Genomic DNA, 20,671 nt, shown 5'->3' with positions numbered 1-20,671 from the left:
CATGCTGGGGTGGGAGTGGGCTTGGCCAGCTCTTCCTGAGCCCACGGGGCCCAGTGGGTCTTGGTTCTTTTTCCCTCCTGGCCGCTCCAGACCTGACGAATATAACATGCTCACGTAGTAACTTCTTTGTGGGTGGAAGGCAGGGAAGCAGAGCGTCCCCGTGGCGGGTGGGTCAGAATCTCGGGGACTGGTGGAGGAGGGGCATGTGGGGCTGGAGAAGCCTGAGACACCGGTTTTGGTCCATGCCTGCCTATGGCCAGCATTCAGCTCTCAATTCCAGGGTTAAGCACGTTTTAATTTCATTAAATAGATTGTTCGTTTTCTTCAGTTATAAACAAAATACATGTCCATTGAAGAACATTTGGAAAAAAATTTAAAAACCGAAAAAGAAAATAAAATCTCCCCATTCCCCATCCAATCCTATCATCTGGAGGCAATTTCTGTATTTCCTTCTAGTCTTTTTTTGAAACTATATATATATATTTTCATAATTGGGACCATAGGTGTATATAGTTTGTCCCCTGTTTTAAAAATCAACAGCACAAGTATTTCTCACCTCATTTAAGATTCTTCCAAAGGCCATTCTAACAGCTCCATGGGACACCATCGAGATTCCTCAGTGAATTCAATCGTTTTCCTATTGTTGAACACTTAGTTGTTTCCATTTTTTTGCAACGACAAATAATTCTATGTGAACCTGTGCCCACAACTCTATATCCGTTGGAGAAATCCTCTGCGTGGAGTTATTGGGCCTAAGGATGTGCACATCTCCAGGGCTTCCGACACATGTTACCAGAGTCCTCACCAAGGTCCAGGTTACACTGCCCCAGCGGAGGATGAGGGCAGAGGGTGGGCAGAGTCGGGGATCTGTGTAGACGGGTGCCCGTGTCTGCCAAGCCCCAGTCTGGGCGTGGCTGCCCTGGCCTGGCCTGTGGCCGAGGCTGTGTCCCAGCAGGCCTCGAGGTCGCTCACCATGGCCCCCAAGACTTTTGGATTGCTTTCCCTAGGTCCGGCACGAGAACAGATGTGTGGCCCTGGAAAGATGCCCCTGTTTCCATCAGGGCAGAGAGTACGCCCCGGGAGAGACAGTGAAGATCGACTGCAACACTTGGTGAGGCCCTGGAGGGGCTTTCTGGGGACAGAGCCATTGGGGTGGAGTGAGCGGGAGCGGGGACGCAGATCAAGATGCTGTGGAAGCAGACGTGGGCACAGGGCCTCTGGCACTTGCCTCCCGCACCCTTGGGAATGTGGCTTCGCTTTCCCTTTTCTCTGTGCTTCTGTTTCTCCATCTGTGAAATGGGGAGACTTTATCGTCACCTGTGCTCACCCCGCGTGGACCCTCTCCTAGAGAGAAGTGTTCTGTTCAGGGGGATGGGGCCTGGGGAAGATAAGGACCTTGCCCTGTGTCTGTCATTGCACATGTGAGTGAGCTGCCAAAGGCGTGGAATCTGGAGGCTCCTTCTCTGGCCTTTTCCTGCCCCCAAGCATATCACAAGTGTGCTTATACTAGCATGATGTGGAAAGGGACCTTGTGAGGGTGGCTGCTTTTCCTGCTTCCTTCTCCTTGGCCGTCCGTCACACAGCCCTTTGCTCTGCTCATTCACCCTGCGTTGACTTTGGGGCTGGGCAAAGCTTCAGGGAGAGGCCCGTGTGGACAGGGGCAGGAAAGGCTGGGAGCCAGAAAGCGCCCTGCTGTCTCTTGGGCCTGAGGTCTGAGCTTACCACCTCTGACGCACAGAGAGGGCTTCCCGAGGTCAGCTCTGGTTACGGGGAGGTGGGACGGGGCATGTGGCAGCTGGCAAATCCCTGTGGACTTAAACATGTAGCTGTGTACACACCAAACCTCTCCTGGAAGAAGTTCCCAGTGCTCACTATTTTCCCGGCTCGGAACTTCCCTGCATTCTCTTGAGTTTTCCTCAGTAGCCTCAGAGGCCTTTCAACCTCAGTGCCTTGGTTTTGTGATGACCCCGTGGCTGCTCTCAGGCAACTTCCTGGAAGGCTGAGCTTGAGTGAATGTACAGCAGGTGGTCTATAGAGGGTCTGGGCCTCCTCCCCTGGCTGCCTGGATCACTGTGGACAATCCAGTCCCTTCTTTGCCGTGGTTTCCATCTTGTAAAGGGAGAGCAGCATGGCTTCCCTCTCTCCTCCTGGGCCCCGTGCTTTAAAAATGTGTCAATTCAGGACTGCAGTTCGGGACTCTGTGAGGCCCGGGCTCCACAGGCCGCAGATCTTCTACTTCTTGAGGTTCCCAGGAGGGTTGGGCGGCGCCCTGGAGCGTTCTGTCTTCCTTCATCGTCTCCTCATTTCCTGGATGAGCCCCTCACACCCAAGGGGCCCAACTGGTCATCCTTGCCATTACTGTTCTAGTGTCTGTCGGGACCGGAAGTGGAACTGCACAGACCACGTGTGCGACGCCACGTGCTCCGCCATCGGCATGGCCCACTACCTCACCTTCGACGGGCTCAAGTACATGTTCCCTGGGGAGTGCCAGTACATCCTGGTGCAGGTGAGAGTGAGGGAGAGGCGGGGAGGGTACTGTTGGTCTCTAGGAGGGGTGGGAGGTGCTGACTGAACTTTGGGGCTCCCAGGTCAGCTTCTGCTGTTCTGTCTGCAGAGAAACTCTGGGGGCTGGCTTCTGTGGGAGTACTTTTCCTGCCCCTGAGAGAAGTGTCTCAAGAGGTAGGGGCTTGAAACTCAGAGTGACTGTCCATCTTCCTTCAGTTCACCTGGAGACTTGCTGCCAGGGTGGAAGCTGATTTGTTGACTGGGATTGTGTGTGGGCAAGGTTACCGTCAGCCCAAATTAGCACCCAAATGGGCTTAGATAGAGGCAGACACAGCCTCAGTCGGGATGCACAGTGAGGGGTGGAGCCCAGGCTGGGTTTCAGCCCTGCTCACCCTCCCTGCTTCTACCCTTGTGCAGTGAACAGCCCACATAGCTTTGTGCCGCTGTCCTGGGCAGGGGGATGGTGGAAATGACCCCTGGAGTTTACTGCCTGCCCTATGATGGTATTGCATGCTCCACCATTTTCATTTCTAACCTAGTGCAATTCCGAATGGGGAGGAGGTGGGGGCGGGGGCACAGAAAAGTCATACTGCCCAGCAGGATGAGAAAGAGCCCAAGAAACCCTAGCTGGTGGGCGAGGGCACTGGCCCCTCTGCCTCCCTCTCCCCATGCATGGATTCCTGGAAATTTCTCTTGTGGGTTGACACCAAAATGGGTAAGCAAGAAGCTATGGGTGCCTTTCTCACAAGGAATGAGATGACTTGACTCTGCGAAGCTTTAAACAAGTGTGGTCTCTCTGTCTCCATTCTTGGGAGGAGGAGGGGTGGGGGCTTGGTGTAGCCTGAAGGGAGGACCACAAACCCATAGCAGCCTCAGCCCCAGAGTCTGAGCTGCAGGGCCCTGTGAGTCAGGCACTGAGGGTGACTGAACACGCATGTCTGCAGAGCCTGCTGGGAGTGAGCTGCTGCACCAGGCAGCTGTGTGCAGAGCATGCTGGGAGTGAGCAGCCGTACCAGGCAGCTGTGTGCAGAGCATGCTGGGAGTGAGCAGCACCAGGCAGCCGTGTGCAGAGCATGCTGGGAGTGAGCCATGAGCCTCCACCTCCCATACCCAGTCTGGCCCCAGAGAGGTGGGCAGCGTGTTGAGGGGTCGGGGTGTGCATACCATGGAAATGGTTTCATCAACACCTATTAACCTGGTGCAGTATGTCCCTCTCTAGACCTTTCCCACAGATCATACATGGAAGCCTGTCTTTTGGTGATCTGTGTCCCAACCTTGGTAGCAAAGGATGGGTGGCACTGGCTCTGGGGCTCAACTACCTGGCCAGTTTCAGATTGGAGCAGCCAGCAAACAAACCTAACTCAGTGCGACGAGAAGCAGCCGGTCAGATGGACCGCCCCAGCTCTTCCCCTGCCCAGGCAAAGCTTTCCTGGGCGGGCCCAGTTGCAGAGTCCCCTTCCAAACGGTGACCCTCTGGGGGTTGCTTGTTTCCCTTCCCCACAGCTGGGGCTGTTGTCCCTTCTGAGACTTTGCCATGGGTCCTCCTCCCCTCTCTCCCTTCCTCCTTTAGAAGGTATTATCAAGACTCACCTCTTTCAATTTTGGAAAAATCTCAGCTGGAGACAAGAACTTGCACCTCTGTCTCATCTTTTAACCTTCGCAATCCCATTAACCCAACACCAACCCGTTTACCCTAACAATCTCGTTAAGTCGGCTGATCGCATCTTTAGAGCCACAGATTGTGTGTTGTATGTGTGAGTGTGTGTGAGTGGGAGGGGTGGAGAGGTAAGTGACTTACTCAGTGTTACTCCATAGTGGCAGAACCAAGGCTCACACCTAGTTTTTCTAAGTTGAGTGTTTTTTCCCCCTCATCACACCACAGTGATAGCCGTCATGAGGAGGTATTTGTCAGAAACGTGTCCCCTTTTGCTTAATTTTCTATGCAATTGACCATCAAGGACCAGCGTTCCCTCATCTCTATTCCCAACTAGAGATGGTGGCTCAGGACCTGTGTTACCGTTTCAAAGGACCTTGGGTTACATTTCTGGGCCCACAGTCCAGCAGCCTGGACATCCAACCAGAATTTAGAGCCGCAAAGTGCCGTGTTGACCACTGCCTTAGTTACCTGGGTGAGACTGAGAAGTAATGGGCTCTAGGTGGGGGCCGTTAGGCTGATGTCTCCAGCAAAGCACGCCGCATGCCACCTTCCCGGTCCCTCTCTCCTGCCCTCTCTACCTGTGTGCAGCACCGCCCCTGCCTACTGACTGCAGACACCTGGATCAGACGGAATGGCTGAGGAGGACACACCTGAGGGAGTTCACCTGGGAGTGTCCCTCCCTCCACTCTCTCTGTCTCTCTCTTACACACAGACACACACATACACACTTGCACGGACATGGTAACATCCTATAACACATATTCTTCAAAAGCATGCATGCTGAGATGCCAATCTTCTGATCTAGGCAGAGGTAGCATGGATAATGCTTCTCTCCTGGCACCCCTTTTCTCCAGGATTACTGTGGCAGTAACTCTGGAACCTTCCGGATCCTGGTAGCGAATGAGGGGTGCGTCTACCCTTCAGTGAAATGCAAGAAGCGGGTCACCATCCTGGTGGAAGAAGGAGAGATTGAACTGTTTAACGGGGAGGTGAGTGCCAGCCTCATCCCCTCCCGCCTCTCGTCCCCTTGTTCCTCTGTCACCTGATTACGAGCATGTGTCGAGCGTTCATTGAAAACTTGTGTGGATGGAATTGGTTGAGCCATTAAAGAGCATGAGACAGAGCTGTGTCGTCTGCCCTTGACGACGTCTGTAGGAGAACAAGCTGCAGATGGACATGGCACGATCCCATTTTAGTAAAACAAAGTTCAGAGATGTGTGCGGGGAAGATGTGTGTCTGTCTGCACAAGCTGAGGCAGAATCAGCGCTCACCTCTGGCGGGCGGAGTGCAGGCCGCAGGCAGACAGACCATCCCTTTACATGCGTGTGTGTACCATGCGTATATGTAAAATACATACTATATGCATATAAATACACACACACAAATATATATATATATATAGGGAAGTGATGGTGTTTGGGGGATTTTTACTTTCTTGCATGTTTTTCAGTTCTTTTCAGATTAATCTTTTTAAAAGAGCTCAAAAGAGAAGTAACCTGATTCAGTCCCTGTGTAGCAAGAGCTTGGGGAGTGGTTCTCAGAAGGGGGTACAGAACCACCTGGGAGCTGTGGGTTAAGGTGTTGCTATTGGGCTCCCCCCGAGAGCCTGACTCAGTAGGTCTAGGTGGGGCCAGGGATCTGCACTTAAAGTGGCAGGTAGTCTGTAGACCGTAGTTTTGGTTCCATTGGTCTGACTACATCTACTGCCAGAGAGACCCAGGGTTTGGGCTCAAACCTGTCCTGGTGTCTTCATCTCGTTCTATGGCCCCAGCCTGCATCCCTGCCTTCTTGCAAATACCTACCACTGACATCAGGGGACAGGAGTGCGTTCCCCTCCATTATGGAAGAAAACTGTTCGGGAAGTGTGACTATGGGCTGTGGGGCAGCAGTGTCATCTCCACTTCAAAGGACAGATCTACTTAGGGCAGATGACAGTGGTGATGTTGAGTAGGAGGTGTACACATATGATTAGCTCTACATGCTGTATGTCACCAAGGAGAGGACCTTTGTGAAGTGGTGACAGGTTCTCAACATCAGCCTCAATTTTACAATTGCGATAGTCAGCTGAGCGTGCTGAAATGGGCTCTGAGCAGCTGAAGAGAGCCCCTCAGCCTCTCTGTCCTCTGTCACCTCTGATCCTGATGGCAGCGACTCTGGGGAGTGGGGGACAGAGAGGAGAGAGTCTCCCGCTCGTGTTCATAAAGGCATGGATTTTTAAATCAATTGTCTAGAGGTGCTTAAAATCATTGCCACATTAAAAACCTATTTAGGGAACCACATGTATTTAATGACCAAGTGTCAAAAAAATTCTTTTTGTGAAGCGATGGGTGGCCTTCTGCTAGTTGGTTTCATTGTAATTTTAATCTCATAATTATGGTTTTGCTACCAGTTCGATTATTGTTCCTTAGTCATAGGATTCTTGAACAGTGATAGGTGAGATGGATACAAAAACATCCAGGCAGGTTGCTGGCCCTGAAGGGGTGAGCTCTGACCAGCTGGGGCAAACGACTTGTGGTTCTGGAGGGCTGTGGAGACAGGCGTGGGTGTGGGGCAGAGGGAAGAGCTGGACCCTCAGGCCTGTCCTTCACCTCCCTGTTCTCACGCTTTATCCTCGTCCAGGTGAACGTGAAGAGGCCCATGAGGGATGACAGTCACTTTGAGGTGGTGGAGTCAGGCCGGTACATCATTCTGCTGGTCAACAAAGCACTCTCTGTGGTCTGGGACCACCACCTGGGCATCTCTGTGGTCCTGAAGCAGACGTACCAGGTCAGTGGCGTTTCTGCACTTCTTCTTCGTCTTGTCTGTGACTTGTTGTTTGGACGTTCTTCAGCTTCCCAAGCAGCAGCCTGCTGCCTCTGCCCACTGTCTTGGGGAAGGTGGGCCATCATGTCGTCCAGCCTCCTCCCCACGCAGATAAGACCATGGACTGAAGGTTAGAGTTAGCCTTGGCCATTTCACCTTCCTCACTCTGAGTCCCCCTGTGCCCCTTATAAGACCACATGATTACACTGGGCCCACCTAAATAAGCCAGGACAGTCTCCTTATAACGAGATCCTAATCCAGTCACATCTGCAAAGTTCCTTTTGCCATGTACGGTAATATATTCCCGGTCTTGGGGATTAGGACGTGGACATCTTTGGGGGGGCCAAGTTTTGCCTACCACAATGCTGGTGGAGATCATATCCTGTGGGGAGATTGCTTTAGGTAGGTTGGTCTGAAGAGACTTGTCTCAAGAGGTGACATATGAACAGAGTCTTCAGGGAAGGGAGGGAGGGAGCCGTGTGAATATCTGGACGAGAGAATTTAGGCAGATGGAATAGCACGTGCAAGGGCCCTAAGGTGGACAGTGTTTGAGCAAGGAGGCCAGTGTGGCTGGAGAGGAGGGACTTGGAGTGAATGGTAGTTAACAAGGGCAGGGAGTGGGCAGGGGCCATCCCATGGGGGATGTTAAGTCACATAGAGATCTTTGGCCTTTTGTCCTACTGTGGGAACATTCTTCTTTGTTTCCCAGTAACTTAGATCCATTGTACCAAACCAGATTCTCCTTATTGAAGCAAAATAGAAGAAATCACATCTCTTTGTCCCAGGACAGGGCTCCAAATATGTTGTAAGAGCATAGAACCTTTTCTTTTCCAGGCCAGATGTTTCCAGTTCTTCCCGTAGCTTCTATATAGTGGTTTCCATTCATTCAGTAATTACTTGTTCAGGACTTGTTGTGTGCTGCACACCGTGGGAGGTGAACATGGAGATGGATAAGACATTATGCCAGCCCTGATGGCATGTGGTATAAGCAGAATCCCGCCAGCCTGCTGTGAGCAGGCTGCCGTTCTGTTCCACAGTGAAGTAGTACTATAAGGGTCCCTCCTTGGGCCTCTACACTCAACGCTGACGTAGTGTTGAACCAGCTCCTCTCTCTGCTCAGACCCTTAGTGAGGAGGTGATGGTTTATATTGGAGATTCCAGGGCCAAGGCTGCATAATTCCCACCTCTGCCCTTGGCCGACTATGTGACATGGGCAGGTTCCCGCTCTTTGTGAATGACCTTTGTGTCCTTAGCTTTAAAATGGAAAATGGTCAGTGAGGAAGCCCGGGAAAAGGCCTTGGAAGGGCAAAGATTTGCTGATCACCCTGTTTCCTTCTGGGTCTCCAGCCCTCTCCCCAACCCGTCCTCCTCTTCTTTAGATGAGCCAAGCCTCCTTTGCTCCTGGAACCCTCCTTTCCCTGAGTCAGAGAGTTTGCACTGAGATTGGCCATGCTCATGCTCTCAACTTGTCCATCAGGAGCAGGTGTGTGGCCTCTGTGGGAATTTCGATGGCATCCAGAACAATGACTTCACCAGCAGCAGGCTCCAAGTGGAGGAGAACCCTGTAGACTTTGGGAATTCCTGGAAAGTGAGCCCGCAGTGTGCTGACACCAGGAAAGTACGTCTGGCATCTCTGTGTGGACTGAGCCTGAGGGACCTGCTTCCTGGAATGTCACTCCATCTCCTGGAGGTGGAGGGTGGGTGGTGGGTGGCGTGAACTGCAGTGGGCAGGGCTTGGGAAGGAGGTCTCTTGGGTCCTTGTGGTTGACTGTCTTTTGGTTCATCTGTGCACTTTTGCCCTGCTCCCCAGGTGCCACTGGACTCGTCCCCTGCCTCCTGCCACAACAACATCATGAAGCAGACGATAGTGGATTCCTCCTGTAGGATCCTCACCAGTGACCTCTTCCGGGACTGCAACAAGCTGGTGAGGGCTGCCAGGGTAACTGAGACAGAGGAGGCTAACTGAGGCTGAGGGTTGGCCCAGGGCCTTGGGCGCTCCGAGCGTGAGCCTCTGCTTGTGGACGCTGCCTTCGAAATGATCTGCATCTAGTCACCTCTTTACCCCCTTTCTTGGCTTCAGGCTTGGAAACAAAAAGGATAATCACAGTTTATGAGGCGAGCGATGCCTGGCAAATCATTTTTCTTCTGTGCAAGGCATAGCTTTTCTGGGCATCTGCCGATGCTGCTCTTCTGGCCTCAGTCTTAGGGTTTGTTCCCCCCCAGATTATCTTCTCTCCAACACTCGAGCCAAGGATGTCATTTTCCTGTGACTCACTATGTGTCCAGACCTGAGCACCCCCACCCCTTTTTCACAGAACTCTTTAGCTCCCACTTCTCGTCTCATAGAAACTCTTTTCTGGCCTTAGCTCCACTGATTCTGAGCTCTCGTATTATGACTTCTTTTTGTGTCTTTATCTCAAATGGTGATAAGCAATTCTCCAAAGTTAAATGCAGTCTTCTCTCTGTCTCTATGTGAATGTACACACACACTTGTATTTGGGCGTATGTGTGGGTATGCGTATGTGTCTATGTCCACACACACACATAGAACCACGTACGAAGGCATGCGGCACCACCTCTGTGGGAGTGCCTGGTTGAATACGTATCTCAGCTTCTTTCTATCCGTCTAGTGATTTGTGGTCCCTGAGGACTCCAAAGGGTACCTAGGATTCCCGGGTTTGGTGGAAACCCTGGGCATCTGAGTTGGAATGGTGAAGAAAGTGAGAGGAGTCAGGGGAATCTGGATCATTGGAGTGTCTTGGAAACAATGACCCACTTAATATCTGAATTCATTCTATCACGACGACTCTGAAAAAGGCCGGAGTGAGCAGTGGCATGTTTGGGGGCAAAAGAAGGTGGGAAGTGGTTACTGTGATTGAAGATGGATGGGAGGGGGTGACAGCACCATGTAGATTTGGATCAGAGTCCAGGACTACCCAGGCTGATCCTGCAACCAGCGTACTGGTCTCACAGCACCTCAGGGAGGCGACCAGAGTGGGTCCTGATGTATTTCCTCTTTCTCTTTGCTGAATTGAGGCAAAGAAAGAAAGTGACCAGCGTGTGTGTATTTATGTAAAAATGCCAAACACCAATGAGGTTGGGAGTGGATTATGGGGATGGATAGATGCCTGAGCAGATGGACAGAAGGGAATGTTCTTTGGGAAAGTTCTTTGGAAAATTTCTTGGGCATATCTGTTCTGTGAAAAGCTGGCAAAACTCCTTTATTCAACTTTTCTTTGCTGGAATCCAGATTAGAACCTGGGAATTCTGCCTTTTTACCCTTCCCTCTTTGGGAGCATTGGCCTACATTTCTCCTTCTGCCCTGGAGCTCCCATTTCCCTCCTCTGACCACCAGAACATCCTCACCCAGACCCAGAGCCAGGGTTCCTGAGTCCCAGTCGCAGGCCTAGGCCACCCTGAGGCTCCCTTGCAGGTGGACCCCGAGCCGTTCCTGGATGTTTGCATCTACGACACCTGCTCCTGTGAGTCCATTGGGGACTGCGCCTGCTTCTGCGACACCATTGCTGCCTACGCCCACGTGTGTGCCCAGCACGGCAAGGTGGTGACCTGGAGGACGGCCACACTGTGCCGTGAGTGCTGATAGCCCTCAGGATCCCAGGCCTGCTCCCCTCACCCCTCACATGTCTAGACATTAAGACCCTAAAGTGGGGTGCAGGAGGGCACCTTTGAGGGAGAGAAGGTAGAGCTCTAATATGGGGATGGATGGCCGAGGGCTGACGGGAGTTAAGACACTGATGTGAGTGAGGAGGGAAGGGACAGGGATTCAAGACATTGACATGTGGAGATTTTTCATCTGGAGAAGTTCTGGAAGAGGGAGAAGAAGGAACAATGATGAAGAAGAGAAGGAGGCCAATAGATGTCTTTAATTAGACACTGTCATATCTGCCCGTGTGAGTGATCAACTTGCACATTTACGTAACGTCTTCTTTCTTTGCATGTATGCAGCTGATTGTTTTTATATGGAAAACTGATTCAGAACCCCTAGGTTCCTGGTTTAGGTGCTTTAATAACCCAGAAGTCTCTAATATTGGGGACTTCTGTAGTTTCTTAGTTCCCCAATACAGTCATTGCCTCCCCTAGAACCATCACCACCGATGGTCTCACCACCATCTGTTTGGGGCCTTCGGTGCAGTCCTGGCTTCTCAGGTTGCACAGGGCTGCCTGGTGCCTTCATGGTCATGCCTGTTTCTTTGTCCCCACAGCCCAGAACTGCGAGGAGAGGAATCTCCGTGAGAATGGCTATGAGTGTGAATGGCGCTATAATAGCTGTGCTCCTGCCTGTCCCATCACATGCCAGCACCCCCAGCCCCTGGCGTGCCCTGTGCAGTGTGTGGATGGCTGCCACGCGCACTGCCCTCCAGGTGAGGCACCTCCCCTGGGTGGGGACAGGCTGGAGAGATGGGAGAGCTTTTCAGAGAGGTGATTCCCTGTTCTCTGCATCTCAGCCTCGCTTGGGGGCGCCCTTTCCCCAACCCTCCAACTCGAGGTTCTGTTTCCATGAGTCCTTCCATCAAAGCCAGGCCAGCTGTGATTTTTGTCAAGTGGAGCTCGTATACCGGTGCTTCCATTTGCCTGTTTATGGGTTAATCATCTAGCACAACACTTTCCGATAGAACTTTCTGCAATGATGAGAAAGTTCTATTGGGATGTGACTTGTGTGTCCTGGGAATAGAATTTTCAATTTTATTCAATGTCATTTAATTTCAATTTAAATTTAACTAGCCACATGTGGTTCCTGGCTACTGTATTGAACAGCACAGATCTAGAGTTATCAAATATGTTCTTTGGTGGAGCAAAAAGGCCCTTGGAGATAAGATTTCAATTACCCTGAGGTTTGGGGGAGGTGAGGTAGCGTGAAGCAATCCCCCTCCCAATTTTGCAGGGGGATAAATCGAAGCCCCAGGAAGGAGGTTGCTCCCTAGGTGGCCGGGTGGCCCTTGGGTGAGGCAGGCAGAGCTGGCTCCTGGGCAGGCCCCTGGCCTGAAAGGTGAGTCTTCTCGTGGGGAGATGAATCTGGGCTCCTCATGAGAGGTCTGTCATACAGGGAAGATTCTGGATGAGCTCTTGCAGACCTGCGTGGACCCGGAAGACTGTCCCGCGTGTGAGGTGGCCGGCCAGCGCTTAGCCCCCGGAAGGAAAGTCACCTTGAACCCCAGTGACCCTCAGCACTGCCAGATTTGGTAAAATAGCCACTGTGGTTTTTTGAAGGGATGGGTCTGACTGTCTTCTCTGAGGGCCCGCTCAGAGGTGTAGGTTTTGGGAGAAACTTCCTTGCTATGTGAGTTGACATAAAGTATTTTTGTTCAGCTTGTTTCTCTTCCTTTGAGGGCAGACGAGATCGCTTCCCCAGGAAGTCTCTCTTAAGAGGTTTAGGTTTTTGACCTCTTCTCACTGGAGGAAGGGTATGGTCTCCTGTTGTCCCTGGAGGTCACATCTAGTCTGGGTGCAGGCATCTGTGAAAGTCAGAGTTCTTTTTACTGGAGGTGGGGATGCAGCGGAGGAAAGTGAGGTGGCGCCCTGACCCCTCAGTGCAACAGAGACACCACGGGGCCACAGCCACTGCCCCAGGATGGGCCTTTTGTAATTGGGAGGGAGACGCCCATTGCTGCACCCCTGATTCTCACCTGGTTTGCCTCTGGGAACTGGCCTTTGAGGAGGTGAGAAGGAGTCCTCAGGGTGAGCTCCAAGCCCTCTGAAGTCCTGCTCCTAAGTAGGGAACATGTATTCAGATCTGATATATGGGAACTTAAACTTGAGAACTTACATTGCTGGGGAAGGGCTGTGGCCACGGCTGCCAGAGTCAGAGCCTGCCGCCGCCATCTGTACAAACAAGAGTGAACACTGCCTGGGGTGGATTTTCTAGCAAACACAGGAAACTAGAAAGTGTCGCTCACACACTGTTAACCAAGGATTGAAGCAATAAATCATGTGGACCACAAGGAAGTAGGAATTAACTTCCCAGTTAGACCCTGCCTGTCCACTCTTCTATGAAATGGAGACTGTGAGGAATAAAGAAAGGGGTGAGCCCAACGCAGGCTTGGGGTTCTGAGCCACAAGGCAAGGGAGGTTAGAGCTCTCTCCCTGCCTTCCTCCGTTGGCTTGTGGGGGGAAAACTAGCAGGCACATACTGCATCTGCAAACAGGGGTGGACGTAATTCCAAGGCAGGCTAGAGACATCACTTGAGAGGGGACACTTCCCAGGGCTCAACATGCTGCTACCCTATTTTCCTTACTGGGGTGCTGAAGGCAAGTTGCCTCAAAGGCCGAGGGTACAGAGAGGAGAAGGTCCTAGCCTGTGTGGGTCTCCACCATGGGCGACTTGATTCACCTGGTGGTGTAGGAGTTTGTGTGGGGACACTGCTGTGCTACAGCCTGGTGAGATGTGCTTGGGGCTGGGCGGAGGGTTAGACAGCCCCTGGCACGTGATAGACTTACTGAAAGTCTGCTGGAGGAACAAACGAATGAACCACTGTCTTTTCCCCCAACATTTCATAGACCCCCCTATTCTACTCCCCAGTACTTTGTTCTGCTAGATAAAGATGGGGTTTGGAATAGTCATCTTTCCAAAATGTTTTTGCTCCAGTTTTTCTTCTATTCCTTGAGGCCCAATGTATTAAATAAGGTACATAATTCATACAGCTTCAATTCTGTTATAATAAATACTGTAAAGCACTTATCTTCAATAGGACATTTATAAGTCCTGATCAGTGTCAACATTTTAGGGCAGTATTTGTCTTTGGAGATACTTGGAAGAAGGTTTGAATTATAATTAAACGTTTATATTGCTAGAGATGTACACTGAGGAGACATCAACGTTGAATGGCTGTGTGGATGGCCTAGGAGCCAGAAAGATGCTTTTTCAGGTCCTAGGATGGATTAAAGCTTTGGCTTCTAGAATCAAGGGGAGGCTTTGTTGTAACTGTGTGTGTGTGTGTCCAGGAGTGCTACTGGGGACATATGTTAAAAAATGGTGTCTCACTTGGGTGGCGAGTGATGGTGGGAGCTCAGGTTCGGGTGGGCAGGCAGTTCCATGGGAGTATGTGCAGTGGTTCCGAATAGGACTCAGAAGTGCCCAGAGGTCCCTCCTGAGCCATTTCCATTTCTCCCTGTCTGCTGCAGTCACTGCGATGGCGTCAGCCTCATGTGTGAAGCCTGCGGGAAAGCTGGCGTCCTAGAGGTGCCTCCTACGGAAGGCCCGGTCGGCCCCACCACCGCCTATGTGGAGGACACCCCGGAGCCACCCCTGCACGACTTCTACTGCAGCAAGCTGCTGGACCTGGTCTTCCTGCTAGATGGCTCCTCCAAGCTGTCTGAGGCTGAGTTCGAAGTGCTGAAGGCCTTTGTAGTGGGGATGATGGAGCGTTTGCACATCTCCCAGAAGCGGATCCGCGTGGCTGTGGTCGAGTACCATGATGGCTCCCACGCCTACATCGAGCTCAGGGACCGGAAGCGGCCCTCGGAGCTGCGGCGCATTGCCAGCCAGGTGAAGTACGCGGGCAGCGAGGTGGCCTCCACCACTGAGGTCTTGAAGTACACGCTGTACCAAATCTTTGGCAAGATTGACCGCCCAGAAGCCTCTCGCATCGCCTTGCTCCTGATGGCCAGTCAGGAGCCCCCGAGGTTGGCCCGGAACTTGGTCAACTACGTCCGGAACCTGAAGAAGAAGAAGCAGGTGATCGTGATCCCAGTGGGCATTGGGCCCCATGCCAATGTCAAACAGATCCGCCTCATAGAGAAGCAGGCCCCAGAGAACAAGGCCTTTGTGCTCAGTGGTGTGGACGAGCTGGAGCAGCGAAGGGACGACATTATCAGTTACCTCTGTGACCTTGCCCCCGAACCACCTGCCCCTACTCAGCGCCCCCGTATGCCACAAGTCACCAAGAGTCCGGAGATCTCAGGAATCTCGTCACTGGCACCCAAGAGGAACTCCATGGTTCTGGATGTGGTGTTTGTCCTGGAAGGGTCGGACAAAATTGGTGAGGCCAACTTCAACAGGAGCAGGGAATTCATGGAGGAGGTGATTCAGCGGATGGATGTGGGCCAGGACACCATCCACATCACAGTGCTGCAGTACTCGTACAGGGTGACCATGGAGTACACTTTCCTTGAGACACAGTCCAAGAGGGACGTCCTGCAGCGTGTGCGTGAGATCCGCTACCAGGGCGGCAACAGGACCAACACCGGACTGGCCCTACAGTACCTGTCTGAGCACAGCTTCTTGGCCAGCCAGGGGGACCGGGAACAGGCACCTAACCTGGTCTACATGGTCACAGGAAACCCTGCCTCTGATGTGATCAAGCGGATGCCTGGAGATATCCACGTGGTGCCCATAGGAGTGGGCCCTCATGCGGATGTGCAGGAACTGGAGAGAATCGGCTGGCCCAATGCCCCCATCCTCATCCAGGACTTTGAGACGCTTCCCCGAGAGGCTCCGGATCTGGTGCTGCAGAGGTGCTGTTCTGGAGAGGGGCTGCAGATCCCCACCCTCCCCCCTGCCCCAGGTATGCGGGCGCCTTGTGAAGATGCAAGGACTGAGGGAGGGGAGGTGGCCTTGGCGGGGCCGCGATTCTTGGGTTCTAATCCTGGCTTCCCCACTCTGTGCCTTCCGTCAAACCACTGCCTTCAGAGTGCCTGTGTTTCCTCGCCTCCCAGGCAGGCGGTGCATCTGTCATCCTTTTTTGGGGGACGACCTTTTCTTAGGTGTGTGCTTGTAAATTCAAAAGTAATGCAAATCTATTGTTAAAATTTAAACACCACCAAGGATATGGAGTAAAAAATACGAGTCTTAATTTATCACACAGCCTCATCCCCACCCAGTCTCACTCCCTGCCAAGAAGGTAGCCTGTTAAATTTGGTGACTGTCAGCTTTTTGACCACACTGGGTGGATACAGTTATTCTCAGTAGCTAACATTTTTTTGGGCAAGGCCAGGAAGTCAGGTGACAGCAGGTTTAGCCCTCAGATTCTGGAGCCAGACTGCCGTAGTGTGAACCTCATCTCTGCCACCTACTAGCTGGGTAATTTTGGGCAAGTACCTCTGTGTATATCAGTTCCCTTCTCTGTAAAATGAGGATAATAATGGGACCTACTTGTACAATGCTCAGAATAGTTCCCAGCACAGATCAAGAGCTCAGCAAACACTCGTCACCGCTACTACTGTTATTGCCCTCTTAACTGATACTAATGTCTAATCGATTCCTAGTTCTTGAATATCTTTAGTTGGTGTGTTTGGGACCATCCCAGAATAACTAGCCTTCTTTTAATGTCTCTTGATCCTCGCACTTGTCATCTTCGTTTTTGTTTTGATCACAGGTTTATTTAAATTCTTGTGATATTTCTGTGGAGAACAGTGATAGCATCATCTTATAAGATCTCAGAATGGCGTTCAGGCCAGCGTTGCTTCCTCTCTGTGATTGTGACTCTGTGCCTGAGGGAGCGATACCGCTTGCTTTCCTCTGTACACATTTAAACAGCCTTTGGGTGGAGCTGAAGTCTTCCCAATGCCTCTACATCTGGGTGCTCACGGGTCCCCTTCCCTCATCCCTGGCCCGTGTTGCCACCATGCAGAAGCAGAGCAGACACCTCCCTCTGCAGTGCTGTGTAGTCGGTGGCGCCCCGTGGAGCCCAGTGAATGCAGGTGTCTGCTGCAGGGGGCCTGGTGGCCAGTCCCTCTGCTGGCGCTTGTGTGCTCACCATCCTGGTCTCTTTGCAGATTGCAGCCAGCCCCTGGATGTGGTCCTCCTCTTGGATGGCTCCTCCAGCTTTCCAGCTTCTGACTTTGACAAAATGAAGAGTTTCGCCAAGGCTTTCATTTCAAAAGCCAATATAGGTGAGTGATGCTCTGGAAGTAGGTTTAGGAAGAGGCTGTCTTGGGGCTCCACCTGATCCTGAGCATGATTCCCATATTCTTTTTCCTGTTAGGTCCTCAGCTCACTCGGGTGTCAGTGCTCCAGTACGGAAGCATCACCACCATTGACGTGCCGTGGAACGTGCCCCAGGAGAAAGCCAGTTTACTGAGCCTCGTGGACCTCATGCAGCGGGAGGGAGGCCCCAGCCAAGTTGGTAACGTGGTGCCTCGGGGTGGGATGCAGGAGCTTCATCTGGTCCTAATTCTTGGCATAAGGGTCTGGGTGACCTCAGCCAGTCACTTTGCTCCTTGGTCTCAGTTTCCTTTTCTGTAAAGTGAGGGCCTAGGGGTTCTTGCCCTTCCACATCTCACTCACAGGTTTCTCTGAGTCTCTGAACCATTCAGTTTCGATGACCTAAGGACCCATGGTGAGGGGGGCTGCGCAGTGGCTTCAGAAACACCGTGTCCTGCAGTCAGGACTGACATGGTGTGGTCTACTCTCCATTCTCAGGGGATGCTTTGGCCTTTGCTGTGCGATATGTCACTTCAGAAATCCATGGTGCCAGGCCTGGAGCCTCTAAGGTGGTGGTCATCCTAGTCATGGATGTCTCCACGGACGTGGTGGATGCAGCAGCCGATGCGGCCAGAGCCAACCGTAAGTGTCCAGCGTACAATCCCGAGGCCTCCTAAACTACCAGGGGATTGAAAGTGGGCGGGGGTTACTTTTGGATGTCCTGGCTGAGTTTAAATGCTTAACGCCCACATGTGGGCTGGTTTCAAGCAGCAGGAAATTGTCCAATACCTGTGTTATTTGGAAACCAAAGAGTAATAAATGTGTGTTTATCCTTCATTTGTCTGCATGCTTTAGATAGATTGTAACCTTTAATTTCTCCATATTTTCCCTCTGTGTCCAGGGGTGGGTCACACCTCTGCACCTTGCGTTTTTAAAGTGGTATTCTTGAATAAATGTGACATATTTATGAAATCGATTATTTTAGGGAAAAGGACCCTAAAAGGGAAAGGATATATATTTGGATGATGCACCCAGCTTACAGGAGCTGAAAAGTTGCTAGCAGAAAATCAGCTGTAACCTTAAGCAAACTGCAAATACCTGGAACTTTCTGGAGAACTAATTGGGGGAATTTCAGGATGGAGATGTTTTTCCTTTAGTATCGAGGATCCAAAGAAAGGCTTTCATCAAGAAAGGGAGCAATTGTGGTCTGGAGGAAACAGACATGATCTAGGGCGAGTCACTGAACCATTCAGAGCCCCAGTTTCTCATCTGTAAGTGGGCGCACACGTGCTCCAGGCTCAGCCCTGTGACATTTTCTCTTCTCTTCTTACACTCACCCCCTGGGTGGTCTCATTCAGTATCATGGTTCTAAACACATTTATATACCACTGACTTCGAAATTCTTATCTCCAGCCTGGGTCTCTCACCTCAACTCCACCTAGATGTTCTAGCGGACAACTCAGTATAAACAGAATTCCTGACTTTCACGCCCAAATCTCCTCCGACAGTCTTTCCCACTTTAGAAAATGACAATTCCATCCTTACAGTTGCTCAGGTCAAAAATGTCAGCATCCTTGATTTCTCTTTTTCTCTCATACCTCCCTCCTCACCCCATTCAATCCATCAGCAAAGTATAGCTCCATCTTCAAACTATACTGAAAATCCCACCACACCATTCAACCTCTACCACTGTCACTCTGACCCCAGCCCCCACGGACTATTGTCGTAGCTTTCTAACTGGGACCCCAGCTTCCTCCCTTGTCCCCTGCAGTTCACGATCAACACAGCAGCTGTGGTGACTCTTTAAAATTGAAGTCAGCTCATGACACTCCTCTGCTCCAGAGTCTTGGCTGGCTCCTCATTTCATTCAGAGAGCACGTTGAGTCCTTAGTGTGGCCTATGAAGCTTTGCATGATCTGTGCTTGACTCCCCCACTTGTTTGCTCTGTGTCAGCCACCCTGGTGTATGCAACTGTACTTCTGCTCTGGGGCCTTTGCACTCGCTGTTCTCTGCTTGGGGTATCCTCTTAGCTCCTTCCACCCTCACTTCAGGTCTCTGCTCAAATATCATCTTTTCACTGAATACTTCTGCAACCACCTTGTATGAAACAGTAACCCTCATCCCTACCCTGGGGCACTCCCATCCTCCTTATCCCATTCTGGTTTTCCCTAAACACTTATCCACATCAGAAATACTAGATATTTACTTATTTTTGTGTTTGTTGTGTCTCTCCCTGGTGTCAGCTCCATGAGGACAGGGAATTGATCTGCTAGGTTCATTGCTTAGAATAGCTTAGAATAGTACCGGACACAGAGTGGGAGCTTGTTAGCATTTTTGACTGATCGAATGTCCTTCTCCCAGGGTTGGTGTATGTGGCCAGTCTGGAAAACATGAGGCTGTAGACAGATGCTGGGTATGACTTCAGGCCACTCTATTTTGAGCCCACCTGACCAAAGCAAGTGGATACAGACCCCTTCTTCTTTCTCTGCTAACCCTAGGAGTGGGAGTGTTCCCCATTGGAATTGGGGATCGGTATGATGAGGCCCAGCTGAGGATCTTGGCAGGCTCAGGGGCCAGCTCCAACCTGGTGAAGCTCCAGCGAATTGAAGACCTCTCCACCGTCCTGCTGGGCAATTCCTTCCTCCGCAAGCTGTGCTCTGGTGAGTATTGTAATACCTTTCTTAACCCCCTCAAAAACAGAACCAAAGATAGCAAAACCCATTCTAGAGACCAGAGGGTGCCCATGCACGAGATTTGACCTTGAATGAAGATTCTGATTAGACCAGGATCTTTAAGTTTCTATTGATGGGAGGTTTGCGCTACAAACCTCCAAGGTGCTACCAGAAAGTTCTCTGTGCATAGTCCTCCTTCCATCCTAACCGTCCATCCAAACTTTATCAGAGAAAGCCCAAGCTTATTTATGCAGAGGGATCTTGGGAAAAAGAAGTAGAAGACAGAAGCAGGAACCCCAACATCCTGCACATCATGGTCTTACCCCATGCCCAGTGCTCACCCTCAGCATGGGCATAAAGGGCTTTAGAGATATAGTTACATAGGATCTCATATCAAAGTACCACAGTTTAAGTTGATTTAAGGTTAGAAACTTTTTTTTTTTTTTTTTTTTTTTACCATATATGTGCTTTTTTAAAACCTGGTTTTATGTATTTTCCTAATGTAATTAGCTATGAGTCAAAACCTGCTGCAGAGGTATTGCCCTTTCCTGCTACATGATAGCTTTCCTGGTAGGCATCTCCAAGATCTCTTTCAAGTTTTCATGGCCTCCTTTCCTCCCCTCTTCCTGCACTGGGCACTGAGCTACATGTGAAAGAGGAAAAGGAGATATTGACTGTGAAAAGGCATCATGAACTGTAGTTCTTGCCATATTGTCAGTGTTGTTATCACCATAATCATTAATAACCACAAAGCATGCGGGAAGAAGCATGGGATGGCCATCTCTCAATCTAGGGTACCTGCATCCTCACTGCTAAGCGCACACAGATTCTTTTTGGAGTTAAGTCGACTCAAGGACTAGCCCAGGTGGCCCAAGCAGACGTTGTGTACAGCTTAGAATTTCTGGGTGACGATGGGGACTCAGACCTTATTCATGTCTGTTTCAGGGTTTGTTAGTGTCTGCATGGATGAGGATGGGAATGAGAAGAGGGTAAGTTCCTTTCTGTTGACCTTGAAAGAAAGATCAGAAATGTATATTTGGGGCCCTTGTTCCCCCTGGTTAACTTTGCCTCTTCTGGTCTTGGTCCATTTCTCCCTCTTACTGTTATATCCTGTTTTTTATTTTTTGGGAAGTGGGTTCCACCTGTAAATCTTGC

The 20,671-nt window shown here is 51.1% G+C and overlaps 1 protein-coding gene across 2 annotated transcripts in view; it reads left to right on the top strand.

Moving 5' to 3' along the window:
* Positions 1–20,671, top strand: part of VWF (von Willebrand factor) — a 184,595-nt gene that overhangs the window by 108,529 nt on the left and 55,395 nt on the right. For both annotated transcript variants that reach the window (XM_070620571.1, XM_070620570.1), the window contains 15 exons: positions 1,008–1,111; positions 2,368–2,506; positions 5,017–5,151; positions 6,782–6,928; positions 8,442–8,582; positions 8,775–8,888; positions 10,398–10,554; positions 11,188–11,346; positions 12,030–12,165; positions 14,105–15,486; positions 16,697–16,813; positions 16,906–17,046; positions 17,343–17,486; positions 19,343–19,504; positions 20,462–20,505. In XM_070620571.1, the coding sequence (XP_070476672.1) occupies positions 1,008–1,111; positions 2,368–2,506; positions 5,017–5,151; positions 6,782–6,928; positions 8,442–8,582; positions 8,775–8,888; positions 10,398–10,554; positions 11,188–11,346; positions 12,030–12,165; positions 14,105–15,486; positions 16,697–16,813; positions 16,906–17,046; positions 17,343–17,486; positions 19,343–19,504; positions 20,462–20,505 (3,222 nt within the window). The remainder of the gene's footprint in view (positions 1–1,007; positions 1,112–2,367; positions 2,507–5,016; positions 5,152–6,781; positions 6,929–8,441; positions 8,583–8,774; positions 8,889–10,397; positions 10,555–11,187; positions 11,347–12,029; positions 12,166–14,104; positions 15,487–16,696; positions 16,814–16,905; positions 17,047–17,342; positions 17,487–19,342; positions 19,505–20,461; positions 20,506–20,671) is intronic.

The sequence above is a fragment of the Equus przewalskii genome, chromosome 5 (genome assembly GCF_037783145.1).
Source record: "Equus przewalskii isolate Varuska chromosome 5, EquPr2, whole genome shotgun sequence".
Lineage (NCBI taxonomy): Eukaryota > Metazoa > Chordata > Mammalia > Perissodactyla > Equidae > Equus > Equus przewalskii.
Note: the sequence above shows the minus strand (reverse complement) of the source record. Positions and strands in the feature narration are given on the sequence as shown.